Raw genomic sequence first — 19,902 nt, forward strand, 5'->3', positions numbered from 1 at the left:
ATAGCCGCAAATTGAAAATGTCTGACCTGATCTTCAAGCCGTACCGCCAATCTGAGTTATTGCTCGTGGTCTTGGTAAATAGGCAGATGGTAGTAAGCATCTTTTAGATCCAGAACTGTCATGTAGCACCTGGGAAATAGAAGTTTAGTCGCAGATCTAATGGATTCCATTTTAAAAGGTATGATACTGCAGGAATTTATTCAGTTTCCGCAAGTTTATAATGGTTCTAAAGGAACCATCAGGCTTGGAAATTAGAAATAAGGGAGAATAGAATCCTTCCCTTTCCTGGTCTTTAGGGACTTCTACGATAACTTTCTTTTCCCTCAACTGCAGAATTTCTATTTCTAGGGCTTGCTGCTGATCCGGGGCATTTAAAGTTGTTAGTACAAAGAAGTTCGGAGAGAATCTCTGAAATTCCAAATTTAGCCCGGATGAAATAATTCCCAAGATCCAGGTACTGGATGTTATTTTAGCCCATTGGTTATAAAAATGACTATCTACCTCCCACCGGGAGGACAGCTCTAACGATAGATAGTTGCGTCTACGTCTTGACGTCGATGCGCCACTGAAGTAAGCACCTCTCTTTTTTGGCTCCACCGGTTCCAAATCCCTGTCTGAGTATGTCTTCTGGAAGGACATCAGCTTCCTGAAGGTGTTCCTGAATGCAGGATTAAATACCGTATTTTCTGGTGTATAAGACGACTGGGCGTATAAGACGACCCCCAACTTTTCCATATAAAATATGGAATTTGGGATATGCCCGCTGTATAAGACGGGGGTCATCTTATACGCCCAGTCATCTTATACGGCGTGTGGTTCCCAGGGTCTGAAGGAGAGGAGACTCTCCTTCAGGCCCTGGGATCCATATTCATGTTAAAAATAAAGAATAAAAATAAAAAATATGTATATACTCACCCCTCCGAGAAGCCTGGCTGTCACTGCTGCAAGCGTCTGCCTCCATTCCTAGGAATTGCAGAGCATGAAGGACCCTCGATGACGTCGCAGTCCTGTGATTGGTCCGTGACCGCTCATGTGACCGGTCACCTGACCGTGACGTCATCGAAGGTCCTTCACGCTCTGCAATTCTTATCCCATTCCCGCTTTGAGATCTTTAACTGTGTCATTTACTGGAAATGGATTGCGATTTCTCTGGCACAAACCCGCACACATGAGGTCCTGGGTCGATTTGGGCTCTTTATTATCTGCAACCCCCATGGTGGTGCATACTGCTTTAACTAATATGTCCATATTTTCTATGGGGAAACATGGTCTACCTTCCTCGTCCGAGGATGATTGCGATGAGGATTCTGAACACTCATCCTGCTGTCCTCTTAGAGATGGGCTAGATCCTGAGCTCAATTTTTCCATACTAACCCTTTCATGGCGTCTGCCTTTAAGGGAACTCTTAATCTCTTCCCTGATGACAGCCCTTAAATCAGATGTACGGAGGGGAGCTTCTTCCTCCGTACATCTCCGTACAAGCCTGACAAAGCCTCTTTACATAGCTGTCCAGCAGGGGTATTGTGCATAAAGCACACTGTTTGTGTTTAGTTTTAGCTGACTTTTTAACCTAAAACAAAGCACAGAATGGGAAATTCAGCTATTAGGTGATCAACAAAAAAATCACCACACAAAGCTGTTCAGTGGAGTACCGGTACCGGAGGAGGGGATTCGCCACGTGACGTTGGGGCCCCCGTATGCTGCCGCCCCCGTTCCACTCTGCTGTCGGTAGTCCCGCTTCTAGAGCGGCCGCTACTACCACCGCTGCCTTTCTTGTGCTGCTCGGGGACCTCAGACACTGGTAGGTGCTCCATATCCCCCACAGAGGACATCTTACTGGCACGCCGCCCGCAGATCCGGCGCCGACCTAAGAAGGCCAGGCTACGCCTCCTCCATGCATCCTCCCTGGCCTCCCCCGGAAGTACCTGGATCAGCTTCCGGGTTACGAGCGCTTTGCTTTCCACGGTCATTTGTAACCGGCCTGGATGAACGCAGGGATTTCTCCTCCACCTGCGCTGTACCCATGTGACCCAGGGCGGCCTCCCCCGGACCCTGGGATCGAGACATCCATACCTTCAGCTGAGGAAGGGTCTGCGTGCAGAGCACCCCGATGCTGCTTCCGGCGCCCCAGGCTCTACCGTTCTCTCAGACACTGCCGCAGAGGCTGTTGGACCCGGGTCGATTCTATCCCTGTCGGTTCCCAACAGGAACCCAAACTGAACTGAGGAGGCGAGGGGGACCGCCCCTTTTTAACTTGTAGGTTCCTGTCCTGATGGTGGGCGGATCCCCTCTCTCATTGGGTGCTGTCGTGTGCGATAGGAAAACATGTGTTTTTGACATCGCTTCTTTTCTGCCAAGAATGCAAGTTTTGCTGCAGAAAAAAAAAGCATCAAAGACGCCTAGTGTGAACTTAGCCTTATAGTGGAAAAGACCTCCACAATACTGAATCTGATGGAACCGGCCATTATAATGGAGGCATACGAAGGTACATTAGGATCTCAAGACCTTTACAGCTGCAGTAATAAGGACCACTAAAAGTGCATTCCAGCTCTGATCACTTCTACATCAGGGAGTGAGCAGAGCCACCGAGGTCACGTCTACGGAGATTTGCTAGTTGTTGTGCGCAAGCGGAAGGTAACATGCAGCTGTCCTGATAAATAAGACAGGTACAAAATACCAGTCGCTTGCACAATCAACCCTGCAAGAATCAGTAGACATGACCTCAACGTCTCCACTTGCCTCCCGATGCTGGAGTGTACAGAATTACACTAACACCTTTAAATGCAGTTCAGTTCTTGCTATGCCTCGAAAAATAAAATTACATTTGCAAAATTCTAATTTTTATTGGCAGTAAAGAAAAAAAATTAAGGTATTTTCATTTAAAAAAAAAATCACAAATTAATTGTAAAAAATGCTGTACATGTCATAATTCGGCCTTCTTACAAGAAAAAAAATACATTCTGGATACTCTGCCAGTATTAGCACAGGAGAATAATACACAGCGTACTACACTGAAAGTAGATTTAGGCAGATCAGACCCTTCATAGTAAACACAGCATTTTTGGAATGATTTTTTTCTTTTTCTCTTTAAAGTGATGATACCAGATCCTAATTCAGCGTTTGGAACATGATTAATGCAACAGATTTAATGTCCTCTGGCATAAACCACTGACAAAACTGTATTGGCATACAGTGAGATACATCGCCAGTAGGGTCCCATTATTTCACACATTATATACTATACACACAATTTTAGATTATTTGCAAAATCTACTATGTTATTCTCTACATTTTATACTGTCTGGACATAAGCAAGGGGACTCTTTTTTGACCTGTTAAATTTCTGTATACATTCTTAAAGGGAATCTGTCAGCAGGTTTTAGCTATGTAAGCTCAGAACAGCGTGATATAGATACTGAGACACTGATTTCAGTGATATCTCACTTATTAGGCTGTGTGCTGTTTCCATAGAGTGAATGTTTTAATCATCATAACATTATCACTGCACAGACTAGCTGCTTCTTGCCAAGTGGTCCAACCATGCCCCCTCCTCTAATAAACAGCTCTCTGTCAATAGGCAATTTGCACAAAAAGCCGAGGTGTGGGCAGGGGTAGCTTTCTGAGCTCTGCTACATCTAAAAACTCTGAGTCACAACTGCTGCACCCAGTAAACTAAGTGAAACATCATTGGAATCAGGGTCTCCTTCTCTACAGCTCTGCTTCATGCTAAATCTAAAAACTCTGTGTTAGAACGGCTGCACCCAGTAATCTAAGTGATACATCGTTGGATTCAGCTTTTCTTTGCCTACAGTAGATGACATAGCAAAAACATGGTGACAGATTCCCTTTAACACTGACACAAACAAACTTTCCATAAAGCAATAATACAGGCGATTATAAGAACCTTTATAATGTAACTTAGAGAAATCAGCCTTCTTCCCCACGTATCAGGCACTTCTCCCCCACCACCTCCTGATCTCACCATTCACTGAAAAATCAGCTTAAGTCCATTCTGCCCAGAGAAGAGAGACTGCGGGTTATCACGTGAGACAGCCCATTATCCTCTGAAGAGGGTGAGTGAGCAACAGGGACGGGAACAGAGGGGCAGACAGAAAAAAATCAAGCAGAGCTCTGAAACAAGTGTTTTACCTCACATCAGAGGTTAATTCAGATCAACACAGCTCAGCTCTGCTGTATAATCTCCTCCATGCTACGGAAGCTTGTCTCTGGGAGCTAAAAAGGGAATGAAGAGCAAGTATTTCCCTCTCTGTGCTGTCTAAAATCACTTCAGCTCATTTCTTCCTCCTAGTAAACAGTGGATTGCAAGTTACAGATAGAGCATAAAGAGGGGAAAATTGGTGAGAATGCATGACAGAAGTCACATAAGGGTCAGAAATGGTGCCAATCGTCATGTACACGCACCAGACACCTTATTCTGAAAAGTTACTTGAAAGTAAAGTTACCATTTAAAGGGATTGTCATAGGACCTGTTCTGCAGTACCTGGAAGGGCCCATTACCCACTGAATAGAGGTGTACAGTACAGCTCCGTTCCACGTGCATATGTCCAGGCGCCACCAAAGCTGGTAAACGCAGATTGGTAGGGGTGTTGGGTGATGCACATATCCCATGGATATCTCCTCAATATATTATGACTGGAAAACCCCTTTAAACGTACACCACAAATTCGATGTGGACATAGACTTAACCGCATATAGTAACACTAGCAAATAGTAGACCTATGTGGAAATAGACTAATGCCCAGTTTAACACATAACCTGCATGTTCCGATTCCTGGACCAGTTCCTTGAGAAATAAAAAGTCATTTTTCTTCTAAAATCATCTTCTCTCTTCTTAAGCATATTTTTGTATATACACTTTATAGAATAAGGTCCTTATTAGTGAAAAGTCCAGTTTTCAGGAACTTACCATCTACAACAAACACATTATACAAATGATCTTTTAAAAATACTCCAGGTAAAAATATAGAAAATAGCATTACTGTTGTTCTTGTTTGTCTTGTTTAAAAGGAGAAAACCTGCACAAAAAAAGACAGAATTACTAATCTTATCATACAGTTCAGATGGGTTTTATAAGTATGGCCACATGCTCGGGTGCAGGGGGCTACTGGAATTTGTTATAAGAGTCTGTAAAAAAAAAATAACCACGTAGTTCGTTGTGGGCTACATGGCGACTTGTCACAAGGCTGAAATTGCACTGACACATTGCAATATTGGATGTAATCATGGCCTATGGTGTCATGTCGTGACCTGCGACAACATTTTCTAAGAATTAGTGTTGTGAGACAAATGTCACCGTGCAACCCTTCATACTTCCATTTTTGTTGTATCCAATGTGAGATATAGAATCTGAGGATAAGAGTGACTAATGCACCGAGAAGCCCTGGGCCTTATATATGGGGAGGTAAGGTACCTATACACCTTGAATAAAAGTCTGTTTCAGTTTACCTTCCCACCCCCAGCCAAACATTTAAAGGGACTCTGCCAGCACAGAATGACTGTTCAAACCAAGTATAGGTGATCATGACATGGCCAAACAAGTACACCTTCCCACCTGCTTGCTTTCTATCTCTGCCCTTTTCTGACTCTATGAAGCTAGAGCTGTCAATCAAAGAAGAAGGGGGTGAGGGAAGGTGCACTTAATTGTTTGGCCATGCCATCAGTGCCTGTGCTTCAGTCATTCTGTGCTGAAAGAATCCCTTTAAGAAAGAAAAACAAACTAAGCGCAAAAGGATAATTCTAGTCTTTCATGGAAATCCCAACCACAATGTACGCAGAAGACTAACACTTACAGGCGTCTTATCGTTGACTTATCTTTGCTGCTGTCGTTTGGTCTTGGTGAACTGGTGATTATGGATTCATTTTCCAACGTCACAATGTGGTCTTCAGTATGAGGAATGACACCACTGTACAGAGGATTAGAGAAGGTTATTCCTTAACTTGAAGAATACAATTTTAATATTAAAAATAATTTGAATTAGTTTGAAACATTTATAAAGATCGAACAGGGAATGACCTTTTATAGCACTGCAATTCATCTTGTGCAACCAAGAGCTGAACCTTCAGCTTATTCCGCTCCTGCAGCACCGCTCTTAGTTCTTGTAATGTAAATCGTGGCCGGTTTGGGTCTGTGAGATCTATAATCATTTTGTCAGGTCCAAGGTCAGTCTGCAAAACAAAACAATAAATCAGTCCATGCATCTTAATAAATGAGAGCATTTCAAACTCTTCCTTTAAACCCGCGTTAGAACTTATCTATCTCGATGGTCCACTACGTATATGTCATTTAACAACTGCATTTATTGAAGGTTTTGACAAATGCAGAAATAAAGTACTGTAAGATGGTTACAATATTCTTAATAAAACAACATCAGTATCAGAACCACAATAAATGCACCAGAATAGTGCATGCCACATTTACCATTGTGTGGAAATCCAAATGAATGTTCACACCTTTCAAGATCCTAACAAAAAACCATAAGGTTGTGAAAATTGATAGAGATGGGTGAACCTGAACAGTAAAGTTTGGCGTCCATACTGAACACTTACTGTTTGGGCACGGATACTGAACACGGACTCACCAGTAAGTCCGACTTACTGTTTGGGTTCGGCCCCTGGAACAGCGGGTGTATGTCGTGCTGTCATGGCATGACAGCGCAGCAGACACTGCTTCTGATCGGTAGTAAAATCATCACTGCCGGTCAGACAGCCGCGGTTCCCATGCTGCACAGCCCTCCGTCTGTTCTCTTCCCCCACTCAGGGAAGAGGGGCGCTACTGTGCACTGTAGTACACCAACCTGACAAACAAGGGTTAACAGAAAACTCCAGGCATACAAAATATTCACTCACATATAACAGAGGAATGTACCGGGGCGTGGAGTAGGGGAATAAACCAAAATCAAAATAGAGAAGGATAGGGAATTAACACACATACAAACCAAGCAACAGTCACTCCTCCAACACTCCTTCTCATATGAACACCTCTCCCTCCGGAAGCCATGCAGCAAATGCTAGCTCTGACAAGGATTTGCATCAGAGCCCAGATTATAAAGGGGAAAGGAGTGGCTAACTGAGCTCAGCTGCGAGCACAGAGATTTCCAATATGGCCGATAAACCCCTGTTATGCCAGAAGGAATAAACACCATTAAAATGATGGCGAAGTGCTTCTTCTCAGAGCCGAAGAAGGAGCAATCAGACGCTGCGGTCTTTTGGCTCCACACTGTAGCGGTAACCCGTGACACGAGCTCACCGCAGTTCAAATTCACCGCACTGAGATTCGCTCGGTGAATTCGCCTCTGCACCGAGACATTTTTCCACGGTGCTAGCAGGGATCTCACCAAGGAATGCAGCCTCAATTACCTGAAGTAACCTTGATGACGTCACCGCTAGTCACTGATGCTGCGCTTGCAGTTCAATCACCAGTGGTTCTCAGCTTGGACGGTCGCATCTTGGCACCATCTAGGTTGAAAACTGTTTATTCCCCAGACATGGATTATGGCGCGGGATAGAACGACGGACAGGAGAGGGATATTATTTTTTTTTTAGCTTTGTTTTATTACAGGAGACGAAGGATTCAATGGAGAATATGTGTTAGGTGAGTATAAATATGTTTGTTATTTTTAAATAAAAAGGAAAAGTGTGATTTGTTTTATTTCAAATAAAAAGACTTTAATCTGGCTGTGTGTTTATTTACAATACAACTATAGGATTAGTAATGGAGGTGTCTTATAGACGCCTCTCCATTAGTAATCCGTGGGCTTGAAGTCACCTGACAATACAAAGTTGACATCAACCCCACAAATGTGAACCTCACTTGCCACCGCTACAGGGCAAGTGGGAAGAGCCGGGCAAAGTGCCAGAATTGGCGCATTTAATAGATGTGCCTTTTCTGGGCAGCTGTGGGCTGGTATTTTTATGGTGGGGAGCTATATCCATGTCCCCTAACCAGACTGAGACTACCAGACCCCAGCTGTCTGCTTTAGATTGGTTGGTTGTCAAAAATGTGGGGGACCCCACGCCGTATTTTTTATTATTATTAATTTAAATAATTAAAGAGTACGGCGTGAGGACCCTTCTATTCTTGATAACCAGACTTGTTGAAGCTGACAGCTGAGGGTTGCAGCCCCCAGCTGTGAGTTTTGCCTGGCTGGTTATCAAACATACAGGGGAAACCACGCGTTTTTTTGAATTATTTATTGACAACGCACTCACCGGCTGAAGAATACTCTCATCAGCCACTAACTGTTATTAGTGGCAGCAGACATCGGCTGATGGCAGCAGTAGTGCCATCAGCTAACACTAGTAAACTTTATACCTCCGATCACAGCTGCACGCTCATACTGTCTTTTGACAGCATGGAAACTGCGGCTGTCTGACCGGTGGTGATGATTTTACCGATCAGATGCTGTGTTTGCCATGCTGTCATGCACATGACAGTGTGGCAAACACTGGATGCAGATGCCGCAATTCAAGTGAATAGGGTCCGGGTACTGAACCCGAACTTTTTGTAACTGTTCAGCCGAACCCGAATATCCAGGTGTCTGCCCATTTCTAAACATTGATGTAATTTAGACCCATGCAATGTTTCCATCATAACAACAAACCAGGAAGATGAGGAAGCATATAAGCTGCGAGCTCTCAAAGGTGTGCAAGCTCTTAAAGGTTGTCCAGTCTTGTGATGAAAGTCTGAATCCTGACAGCATGTGGTTGCGTACACTGTTACGATTCATCCTCTCTAAGTACACTTCTATCGAGAGAGGACAAGCATGTCTAGTCGGCATGTGACAAGTATGCAAATCGCATAAACACTTGTACTGGCAAAACTAGAGAATCCTGACAGCGTGTGCATTGCACGATGTCAGGATTTTGAAGTCTGCAGACTTTCATCTTTAGCCTGGACAGCCCTTTTAAGTCAAACGTTTTGATCTCAAGTATTTTTTTCATCACTAATTTTGTGGGTTAGAAACAAGAAAATCTTGAAAGAAGAATGATCCATCTACACATAAAACTCAACTAAAGAATCCTCAGATACCTGATCAGCCTGCAGACCTTCTCTCATCAGTCTTTCCACCTCTCCCTTTAGGTTGTCCCTTTCCATCTTCAGTTCCTCAGTGGTAAGACTTGACTGGTTCACCAGTGTTTCCAGGACCTCCAGAACACGTACAATTTTAAACTGAAGATCGGCTACTAGGTCTGTTACACCTCGGGCTTCTTTGCCGATCTTCATAAGATCTTGTCCAATTACATGTGAGATATCATATACGTCTTCTACAGTCATTTCAAACGGGTCCTTTTCAAATGCTGTTTTGGGAGACATGTCCTCTTGTTCAATTTCCATCTTTTCGTTAACCTACTTACTTCCTGCCAAAGAAATGAACCAAAATGTTGCATGACAACTGAGAAGATATCAAAGGGAATCAAGAAAACTTTGATGTATAATGTGGACACTGGGCACACATCCTCAGCCACCTTTGTTACTAATGATGCGATGTAAAAGCATGCTTCGCTTTTTTATTGCTGTGTAGAAACATTTTGCAGCATATGGCCGAAACTTGTTAAAATCTAATCCACATGCCTATTGTATTCTTCGGCAGATTTTCCACATGGAACTTTGCCTAAAAAATCCCTAATATTTTCATCCTATGTGGTTGTATTTTGATTTTTACAACTTCCCCATCCAACTGTACTGCCATATTCAGGTGAATGGAACGGAATTTCATTTTCAGAAATGTCTGCGACAAATCGGACTCATGTGAATTCATGGGACTAAAGGTAGAGTCTTATCTTCCTGCTCTAAGCCAGGGAAACCCAGGAAAGACCTGCCCACAGGCCGCCCCAAAGCACAAACATGTTCCTCATTATAGAATCATAGAGACAGACTGTTTATGCTTTGGGGCGGCCTGTGGGCAGGTCTTTCCTGGGTTTCTCTTGCTTAGAGCAGGAAGATAAGACTCTGCCTACAGGCCGCCCCGGAGCCCAGGCAAATCATTAACTGAAAATGTCTAAAGGCCCCGTCACACTTAGCGACGCTAAAGCGATCCCGACAACGATACGACCTGTCAGGGATCGTTGCTGCGTCGCTATGTGGTCGCTGGTGAGATGTCAAACAGTGAGATCTTCCCAACGACGCAGCAGCGATGCGGCGACCTGTAGCGACCTGTACAACGATGTCGTTGGTCGTTGTGACCCTGTCACATGGCAGCTATTATGACGATTCAGACCTCGATGAGGGACGTCCTGTGTGACGTTGTAGTCACACAGGCGTGCATTTGCGTTGCCTTTTCCGCGCCCATTCAGTTCCGATTGGTGGTCGCTACTGCGTTCTGATTGGTGGCGGCCTTGCCTTATGAGGCGACACAATAGCCCTACCGTGCACAAAATATAGGTGTCAGAAGAACCGTTGAAGAATAGATAAATCGAAGGAGTCGCAGGCCGGAGAACTCTACAACGATCTGCAAACCACCACGCGGTCAGGAACAAAGGATGGAAGCGCTACTATGTCGCCTTCTGTTGAAGGCATGACCGCCAATCAGAACGCAGTAGCGACCACCAATCGGAGCGGAGGGGTGCGGAAAAGGCAACACAAATGCACGCCTATGTGTCGGTGTCTGAGTCGTCAACGAGGTCGTTGGTAAGGTGTCAAACACAACGATGTGTGCTACCCAGCGGGACCTCAACGATCAAAAAAAGGTCCAGGCCATTCCGACACGACCAGCGATCTCACAGCAGGGGCCTGGTCGCTGCTACGTGTCAAACATAGCGAGATCGCTACTGAGGTCGCTGTTGCGTCACAAAACTTGTGACTCAGCAGCGATCTCGCTTAGTGTGACGGGGGCTTAACACTGATTACACCAGATGGATTTCTTCACCCCAGGTATCATTGTAATCAGATTAATAGTGGCAACATGACAATGCCTGTAGTTTACTTAACAAAATCCTGCTGACAGATTCGCTTTAAAGCTACGTTCCCACGATGAGCTTTTGGTGAGTTTTTGATACTGCAAATTTTCTGCAACCTTTAGGTAAAATAGGTTACTTACAATTTTTCAAAATATGCAGTGTAAAAAAAAAAAATCAACAAAAACTCATCCTGGGAACATAGCCTAAAGGTACCGTCACATTAAGCGACGCTGCAGCGATATCGACAACGATGCCGATTGCTGCAGCGTCGCTGTGTGGTCGCTGGAGAGCTGTCACACAGACAGCTCTCCAGCGACCAATGATGCCGAAGTCCCCGGGTAACCAGGGTAAACATCGGATTACTAAGCGCAGGGCCGCGCTTAGTAACCCGATGTTTACCCTGGTTACCATTGTAAATGTAAAAAAAACCCAGTACATACTCACCTTCTGATGTCCGTCAGGTCCCTGGCCGTCTGCTTCCCCCACTGACTGTGAGCGCCGGCCGGCCGTAAAGTAAAAGCAGAGCACAGCGGTGACGTCACCGCTGTGCTGTGCTTTACGGCACAGGGTCACTGGCAAAGAAGTTTCTTTCCAGCATGCTATGTGTTGAGAGGGATTAACTGGCCACAACAGGGTTGTTTTTTTTGTGAGTAGCTGTAAGAGATGGGCGGGACGGCCGCTCACCATATATCCTCCTCAAGGGTTTGTGGTTTAGCAAGTTAAATGTCCTGCAACTGAATTTGTTGTCTGTCTGTGTGTCTGGAGGCAGGAAGCTCCATACATTTAGGTGAACTCTGTTGTGTACCCTGAGCCAAATTGGTGTATGGAGTGTACTATACGTTGTCTTTTGTTTTCTTGTTATGCCAGAAATGCCATGTTTATTTTGTTGAAGCCTACATTGGATTATGTTCTAATAAACCAGCAGAAGATTAACCCAAGAAGCATTCCTGTGTCTACCTCTTTGAAAGCCCAGTGAGCCAATCTACCAATATAATATCTATATATATAATTGTCTAAGTGGTACTTCCGTCTTTCTGTCGGCAACTTCCATCACGGATATTCATTCGCTGATTGGTCTCGCCAGCTGCCTGTCATGGCCAGGTACAGTCCGATTAGTCCCTCCCTACTCCCCTGCAGTCAGTGCCCGGCGCCCGCTCCATACTCCCCGCAGTCACGGCTCACACAGGGTTAATGCCAGCGGTAAAGGACCGCGTTATGCCGCGGGTAACTCACTCTGTTATCGCCGCTATTAACCCTGTGTGACCAAATTTTTACTATTGAGGCTGCCTATGCAGCCTCAATAGTAAAAACATCTAATGTTAAAAATAATTTAAAAAAAAACAACAAATCATTATATACGGTACTCACCTTCCGCCGCCTTTCCGACGCTCCGGTGACCGGTCCATGCAACGGGCAGGTTCTGGTGCTAAGGTTGGTGTGCGACAAGGACCTGCCATGACGTCACGGTCATGTGACCGCGACGTCATCACAGGCCCTGCGCGCCAGCGCAAGAAGGACCTGCCATGACATCACAGTCATGTGACCGCAACATCATCGCAGGCCCTGCGCGCCTGCGCGAGAAGCACCTGCCGTGACGTCACGGTCATGTGACCGCGACGTCATCACACCCTCAGACCGGAAGCTGCCGCCTGAACCGAACACAGGCGACAGAACTACAAGGGGCCCCTCGGAAGGTGAATATATGTTTATTTTTTATTTTTTCACGTGTGACATACGTGGCTGTTCAATATACTACGTGGCTGGGCAATATACTACGTCGCTGTGCAATATACTACGTGGCTCTGTCCTGTATACTACGTCACTGGGCAATATACTACGTCACTGGGCAATATACTACATGGCTGGGCAATATACTACGTAGCTGGGCAATATACTACGTGGCTGGGCAATATACTACGTGGCTGGGCAATATACTACGTGGCTGGGCAATATACTACGTGGCTGGGCAATATACTACGTGGCTGGGCAATATACTACGTGGCTGGGCAATATACTACGTGGCTGGGCAATATACTACGTAGCTGGGCAATATACTACGTAGCTGGGCAATATACTACGTAGCTGGGCAATATACTACGTAACTGGGCAATATACTAAGTGGCTGTATACTACGTCGCTGTGCAATATACTACGTGGCTCTGTGCTGTATACTATGTCACTGGGCAATATACTACGTAACTGGGCAATATACTACGTGGCTGGGCAATATACTACGTGGCTATGCAATATACTACGTAACTGGGCAATATACTACGTGGCTCTGTGCTGTATACTACGTAACTGGGCAATATACTACGTCACTGGGCAATATACTACGTCACTGGGCAATATACTACGTCACTGGGCAATATACTACGTGGCTGGGCAATATACTACGTGGCTGGGCAATATACTACGTGGCTGGGCAATATACTACGTGGCTGGGCAATATACTACGTAACTGGGCAATATACTACGTCACTGGGCAATATACTACGTCACTGGGCAATATACTATGTGGACATGCATATTCTAGAATACCTGACGCGTTAGAATCGGGCCACCATCTAGTTATATACACTCACCGGCCACTTTATTAGGTACACCTGTCCAACTTCTTGTTAACACTTAATTTCTAATCAGCCAATCACATGGCGGCAACTCAGTGCATTTAGGCATGTAGACATGGTCAAGACAATCTCCTGCAGTTCAAACCGAGCATCAGTATGGGGAAGAAAGGTGATTTGAGTGCCTTTGAACGTGGCATGGTTGTTGGTGCCAGAAGGGCTGGTCTGAGTATTTCAGAAACTGCTGATCTACTGGGATTTTCACGCACAACCATCTCTAGGGTTTACAGAGAATGGTCCGAAAAAGAAAAAAAATCCAGTGAGCGGCAGTTCTGTGGGCGGAAATGCCTTGTTGATGCCAGAGGTCAGAGGAGAATGGGCAGACTGGTTCGAGCTGATAGAAAGGCAACAGTGACTCAAATCGCCACCCGTTACAACCAAGGTAGGCCTAAGAGCATCTCTGAACGCACAGTGCGTCGAACTTTGAGGCAGATGGGCTACAGCAGCAGAAGACCACACCGGGTACCACTCCTTTCAGCTAAGAACAGGAAACTGAGGCTACAATTTGTACAAGCTCATCGAAATTGGACAGTAGAAGATTGGAAAAACGTTGCTTGGTCTGATGAGTCTCGATTTCTGCTGCGACATTCGGATGGTAGGGTCAGAATTTGGCGTAAACAACATGAAAGCATGGATCCATCCTGCCTTGTATGGAGCATCTTTGGGATGTGCAGCCGACAAATCTGCGGCAACTGTGTGATGCCATCATGTCAATATGGACCAAAATCTCTGAGGAATGCTTCCAGCACCTTGTTGAATCTATGCCACGAAGAATTGAGGCAGTTCTGAAGGCAAAAGGGGGTCCAACCCGTTACTAGCATGGTGTACCTAATAAAGTGGCCGGTGAGTGTATATATACACTGTGTTCCAAATTATTATGCACAAAGAGTTTAGGAGTGATAAGGTTAGAATTTTTTTGTTTGTCATTTAAACTCATTGATGGTGATGTGTGTCAGGGCTCTTTATATCACTGAAAGCAATTGCAGATACCTGTGCAATTTAGTTTGGCAGCTGTGTCCGAATAAAGGCAAGACTACTTAAGAAGGCTGTTCCACATTATTAAGCAGCCTACATTTTTTGCCAAAATGGGAAAGAAAAAGAATGTGTCAGCTGCTGAGAAGCAACAAATTGTGGAGTATTTAGGTCAAGGCATGACTACAATCAACATTGCCAAGACACTTCATCGTGATCATCGCACAATCAAGAAGTATGTAGCTGATTCCCGGCACACAAGTGTGCGTGCTGATAAGGAAAAATTGAGGACTCTTTCCAACAGGCAATTGCGTAAGGTTACAAGAGCAGCTGCAAAAATGCCTTGCCATAGCAGCAGACACGTTTTTGAAGCTGCTGGTGCCTCCAACATCCCCAGAACAACAAGATGCAGGGTCCTTCAGAGGTTTGCAGCTGTGCGTAAGCCATCCTGTCAACCACCTCTATCCACTGCACACAAGCAGAAACGTCTCCAGTGGGCCAAACGATACATGAAGACTGACTTCCAAACTGTTTTGTTCGCCGATGAGTGCCGTGCAACGCTTGATGGTCCAGATGGATGGAGTGGAGGATGGCTGGTTGATGGACACCCCATGAAAACACGGCTAAGGCGCCAACAAGGAGGAGGTGGAGTAATGTTTTGAGCTGGAATCATGGGGAGAGAGATTGTCGGCCCCTTTATGATCCCTGAGGGGTAAAGATGAACTCCATAATCTATGTGGAGTTTCTAAAAACACTTCCTGCCATGGTTCAAGAGGAAGAACCGTGCTTTCCGCAGCAAGTTCATTTTCATGCATGATAATGCACCGTCTCATGCTGCAAAAAAACACATCTGCATCTCTGGCTGCTATGGGCATAAAAGAGGACAAACTTATGGTGTGGCCACCATCTTCCCCTGACCTCAACCCCATTGAGAACCTCTGGAGCATCATCAAAAGGAGTGTCTATGATGGCGGGAGGCAGTTCACATCTAAGCAACAGCTCTGGGAGGGTATTCTGTCCACATGCAAAACAACTGAAGCAGAAACCATCCAAAAACTGACAAATTCAATGGACGAGAGAGTTCAGAAGCTTCTTTCGAACAAGGGGTCCTATGTGCAAATGTAACATCACCTAGAATAAAGTTTTCAATTGAAAACTGTTTGATTTCATTTTGTAATAAGCTGATAATGCTTATAACTTCACAATTGACCATTTTTTTGTTCAAAATAAAAAAAAAAGGTTGAAAACTCTGCTGTGAATAATAATTTGGAACATGCATTTTGAGTGTTTATTTTTTTTAGAAAGGATACTGTTTTCATAGGCAGTTTGTTCCAAAACATTGCAATTATACTAGAATAGTAGATGACTGGAAAATAACAACGACTGCAATTCAGATAGGTAATTTAGAGAAAATATGAGGAAATATTATTTGCATAATAATTTGGAACACAGTGTGTATACACACACACACACACACACACACACACACACACACACACACACACACACACACACACACACACACACACACACACACACACAGGGCCGCCATCAGGGCATTACGGCCGTGACTGGCGTATGGGGCCCGGTGGGCAGAGGGGGCCCGCATCAGGCCCTGTCTCATCTGCCCATCAGGCCGGGCCCCAGCGGCAGGCTTCAGACAGTACACTGAACCTGCGTCTGAGACGCAGGTTCAGTGTCCTCTGTTGCTTGCGGGCCCATCCGGGCCCGCAAGGCAACAGTTAAAGCCGCCAGCCAATCGGAGGCTGGCAGCGATGTCAGCGCGCATGGACATCATTCGCCGGCGACTCCGCGCTGAAATGCCTGCGATGGACGTCGGCGCTTTTTTTACTGATTGCGCCAAGCCCAGGGCATGATAAAGACAAGAGGGCAGGATGGGAGACACAGGGGCTTGATGGAGACACGGGCGCAGGAATGTGAGACACGGGGCAGGAATGTGAGACACGGGGCAGGAATGTGAGACACGGGGCAGGAATGTGAGACACGGGGCAGGAATGTGAGACACGGGGCAGGAATGAAAACACAGGGGGCAGGAATGTGAGACACGGGGCAGGAATGCAAACACGGGCCTGAATGTGTGACGGGGTAGAATGTGTGACACAGGGGGTAGAATGTGTGACACGGGGGCAGGATGGAGACAAATGGGGCAGGAATATAGGGCAGGATGGAGACAGATGGGGCAAGATGGAGACATGGGGAAGGATGGAGACAGATGGGGCAGGAATATAGGGCAGGATGGAGACAGATGGTGCAGGAATATGGGGCAGGATGGAGACAGATGGGGCAGGAATATGGGGCAGGATGAAGACAGATGGGGCAGGATGGAGACATGGGGCAGGAATATTGGGCAGGATGGAGACAGATGGGGCAGGATGGAGACAGATGGGCATGAATATGGGGCAGGATGGAGACAGATGGGGAAGGGATATGGGGCAGGATGGAGACATGGGGCAGGAATATAGGGCAGGATGGAGACATGGGGCAGGAATATAGGGCAGGATGGAGACAGATGGGGCAGGAATATGGGGCAGGATGGAGACAGATGGGGCAGGATGGAGACAGATGGGGCAGGATGGAGACAGATGGGGCAGGAATATGGGGCAGGATGGAGACAGATGGGGCAGGATGGAGACAGATGGGGCAGGGATGTGGAGCAGGATGGAGACATGGGGCAGGATGGAGACACGGGGCAGGATGGAGACACGGGGCAGGATGGAGACACGGGGCAGGAATGTGGGGCACGATGGAGACAGATGGGGCAGGATGGAGACAGATGGGGCAGGAATATGGGGCAGGATGGAGACAGATGGGGCAGGATGGAGACAGATGGGGCAGGGATGTGGGGCAGGATGGAGACATGGGGCAGGATGGAGACACGGGGCAGGATGGAGACAAATGGGGCAGGAATATAGGGCAGGATGGAGACAGATGGGGCAGGAATATGGGGCAGGATGGAGACAGATGGGGCAGGATGGAGACAGATGGGGCAGGAATATGGGGCAGGATGGAGACAAATGGGGCAGGATGGAGACAGATGGGGCAGGATGGAGACAGATGGGGCAGGATGGATACAATGGAAACAGATGGGGCGGCAGGATCATGGGACAGATGGGTCAGGATCATATGGGGGCAGAATGTGAGAACATATGGCTGGAGCCAGGAATGAGATACACGGGCCAGGATGGGGGATATTATTACCATAGGGGCTAATTAAGGGATATTATTACTGCAGTGATGTATTTATTTTATTTTTTGAGGATAGTGTTTTAAATGGGGGGGGGTAGTCCTGTTACTGTGTAGAGTGATACTATGTCGCCTTTTTTTCTTCATCTGGTGTAGTGTAGAAGTTGTGGAAAAAATTAAGCAATGTGTTCTGCAAGAGGAGCTCTAGATATCTGTGTTATTTCCTGCAGAGACAAGTCCTGGCTGGAAGACGTGATGGCGGTCTGTGCTGGATGAAGATGGAAAGCGAGGCTGAAGGACTTCATCTAGAGACCTCACTGGTGAGTCAGTGTTTTACCTGTACACAGACACTGCATACTAAGTACAGATCTCCTGTGTATAATGGCACATATGGTGATATTAGTATTGTGGGGTTTTTTTTTTAGTAATGATCAGTATTGCAGTATTCAGTCACTATGTGGTGGTAATATGTGGTCTGGTCATGGTGCGGTGGTATTTGTCCCTTGTATGTGCTATTATTCGGACACTGTGGTGGTAATATGTGGGCTGGTCATGGTGTGGTGGCATTTGTTCTCTGTATGTGGTATTATTAACCACCATGTGGTGGTAATATGTGATTTGGACATGATGCGGTGATATTTGTTCCTTGTATGTGGTGTTATTCGGTCACTGTGGTGGTAATATGGTGTCTGGGTATGGTGTGGTGGTATTTGTCCCTTGTATGTGATATTATTGGTCATTTTAAAAATTGAAAAATAAATAAAAATATACCTAAATTGTATTGTATATTTTAACAAATTTTTAATAGGTTACAGTAGCGTAGGGCCCGGCCAAAAGAATCTGCCGTGTCGTGGTGGCAGATTAGAAAAATCTTTTGGCCAAAACAAAAGCTGCTGTTATATGTGTGATCTGGTGATGGGAATTGTTAATGTGTGATAGGTGAGAAGTGGAGTTTTTCCAAGAGAGCGCGGTGGGGCTGTGGACAGTTCAAGGGGTGGAGGCGGGGCTGGGGTGGAGCCTGGGCGGAGTCTCAAGGGGGCCCCGAAAATTTTCTAGAATGGGGCCCCGAAATTCCTAGTGGCAGCCCTGCACACACATATAGTATGCATGTTATATATGTGCATATAAATCCACATAACATATATATTACACATATATATACACACACACAGTATTACAGACAAAAATGTATATATGGATGGATAATATCAAAAAAGGAAAAGCGGCAGCACTCCTCCAAAAAGTAAAAAAATTAAGTTGCCTTTATTAGTGCATAACCAATAGAAAGGTTCCAGTTCCTCCTGGAAGATGTCTCGAGCTCAAAATAACCTATATGTTCTTTTCACTTATTGGAGAAGTGCTGCAGTTTTTTGGATATTATCTATTATAGACCTTTGTGAGGTCAGATTTGGATTTGTGCCCTTAGGCCGGGGTTACATGAGTGTATAACACCCGGCCCAGTGCTATGTGATAAAACTCGGCCCAGTGTTACTCTATGGGGCAGATGGCATCTGCAATTATTTTCTCATGTAGCAGCATGCTGTGATTGGCAGCGAGACTCGGCTCACACTCACCCATACAAGTCTATGTGTGCGTGTGAAACATCGGACTGCACTCGGATGTCATCCCTGTGCAGTCTGATATACGCAGAGTCAGGCCGTGGCGGAGATGGAGACATTGCTTGGTTCTCTGATATGAGAGGACGGGAGCACAGAGCACTGACACTGCCTATCACATCCGCTGGTGCCTGCCCCTGTGTTCGTGCTGCTCATCTTTATATAAGATATAACACACCAATACATACATACATATACACCAATGATACGTGTGTGTAGATATGTATTTGCATACTATTACAGATTGATAGATATGATACACATGATATATCTCCACATACTGTGACTCCATGCCCAGCAGATACACACCTCACCTCCAGTGATAGCAGTGCAGGCTGCAGACATGTGTTATGTTTCCCATTTCCCAGAGTTAATCCATAATATTCGCAGATAAGTCTCTTACCACAAATGTCGCAGCTGAGGCCTCCGCTTTGCCCCCAGTTTGGTCACTTCCTCAAGTCACTTTCTAGGCTCAGCAGGTGACTCTGCTGGCGGTTGTCATGGAGACGGCATTCTTTAGTCCACGCCCTATAACCAGGTCAGCTGTGCGTTCCAAACCTCGGTAT

The 19,902-nt window shown here is 45.7% G+C and overlaps 1 protein-coding gene across 2 annotated transcripts; it reads right to left on the minus strand.

Annotated features, from left to right (window-relative positions):
* Positions 1–4,944: 4,944 nt before the first annotated feature.
* On the minus strand, positions 4,945–19,873 carry RILPL2 (Rab interacting lysosomal protein like 2). Of its 2 annotated transcripts, none has more exons than XM_077293212.1 (5): positions 19,740–19,873; positions 9,050–9,378; positions 6,035–6,186; positions 5,811–5,924; positions 4,945–5,036 (listed from the first exon to the last, which is right to left on the minus strand). In XM_077293212.1, exons 2-5 carry the CDS (start codon positions 9,353–9,355, stop codon positions 4,997–4,999), a joined length of 612 nt encoding a protein of 203 aa, XP_077149327.1. In that variant the 5' UTR covers positions 9,356–9,378; positions 19,740–19,873; the 3' UTR covers positions 4,945–4,996. The 2 variants fall into 2 exon arrangements, with proteins under 2 accessions (XP_077149327.1, XP_077149328.1); XM_077293213.1 differs by having other exon boundaries at positions 19,646–19,777.
* Positions 19,874–19,902: the final 29 nt, after the last annotated feature.

Source organism: Ranitomeya variabilis, chromosome 1 (assembly GCF_051348905.1).
Source record: "Ranitomeya variabilis isolate aRanVar5 chromosome 1, aRanVar5.hap1, whole genome shotgun sequence".
Taxonomy (NCBI): Eukaryota; Metazoa; Chordata; class Amphibia; order Anura; family Dendrobatidae; genus Ranitomeya; species Ranitomeya variabilis.

Excerpts from the sequence above, each read along its gene's own strand:
- RILPL2 (XM_077293212.1), bottom strand. The coding sequence starts at position 9,355 with ATGGAAATTGAACAAGAGGACATGTCTCCCAAAACAGCATTTGAAAAG. Across the intron at positions 6,187-9,049 it reads AAGGTCTGCAGGCTGATCAG|ACTGACCTTGGACCTGACAA; the intron begins GTATCTGAGGAT and ends TTTGTTTTGCAG. Across the intron at positions 5,925-6,034 it reads GAATTGCAGTGCTATAAAAG|TGGTGTCATTCCTCATACTG; the intron begins GTCATTCCCTGT and ends TCCTCTGTACAG.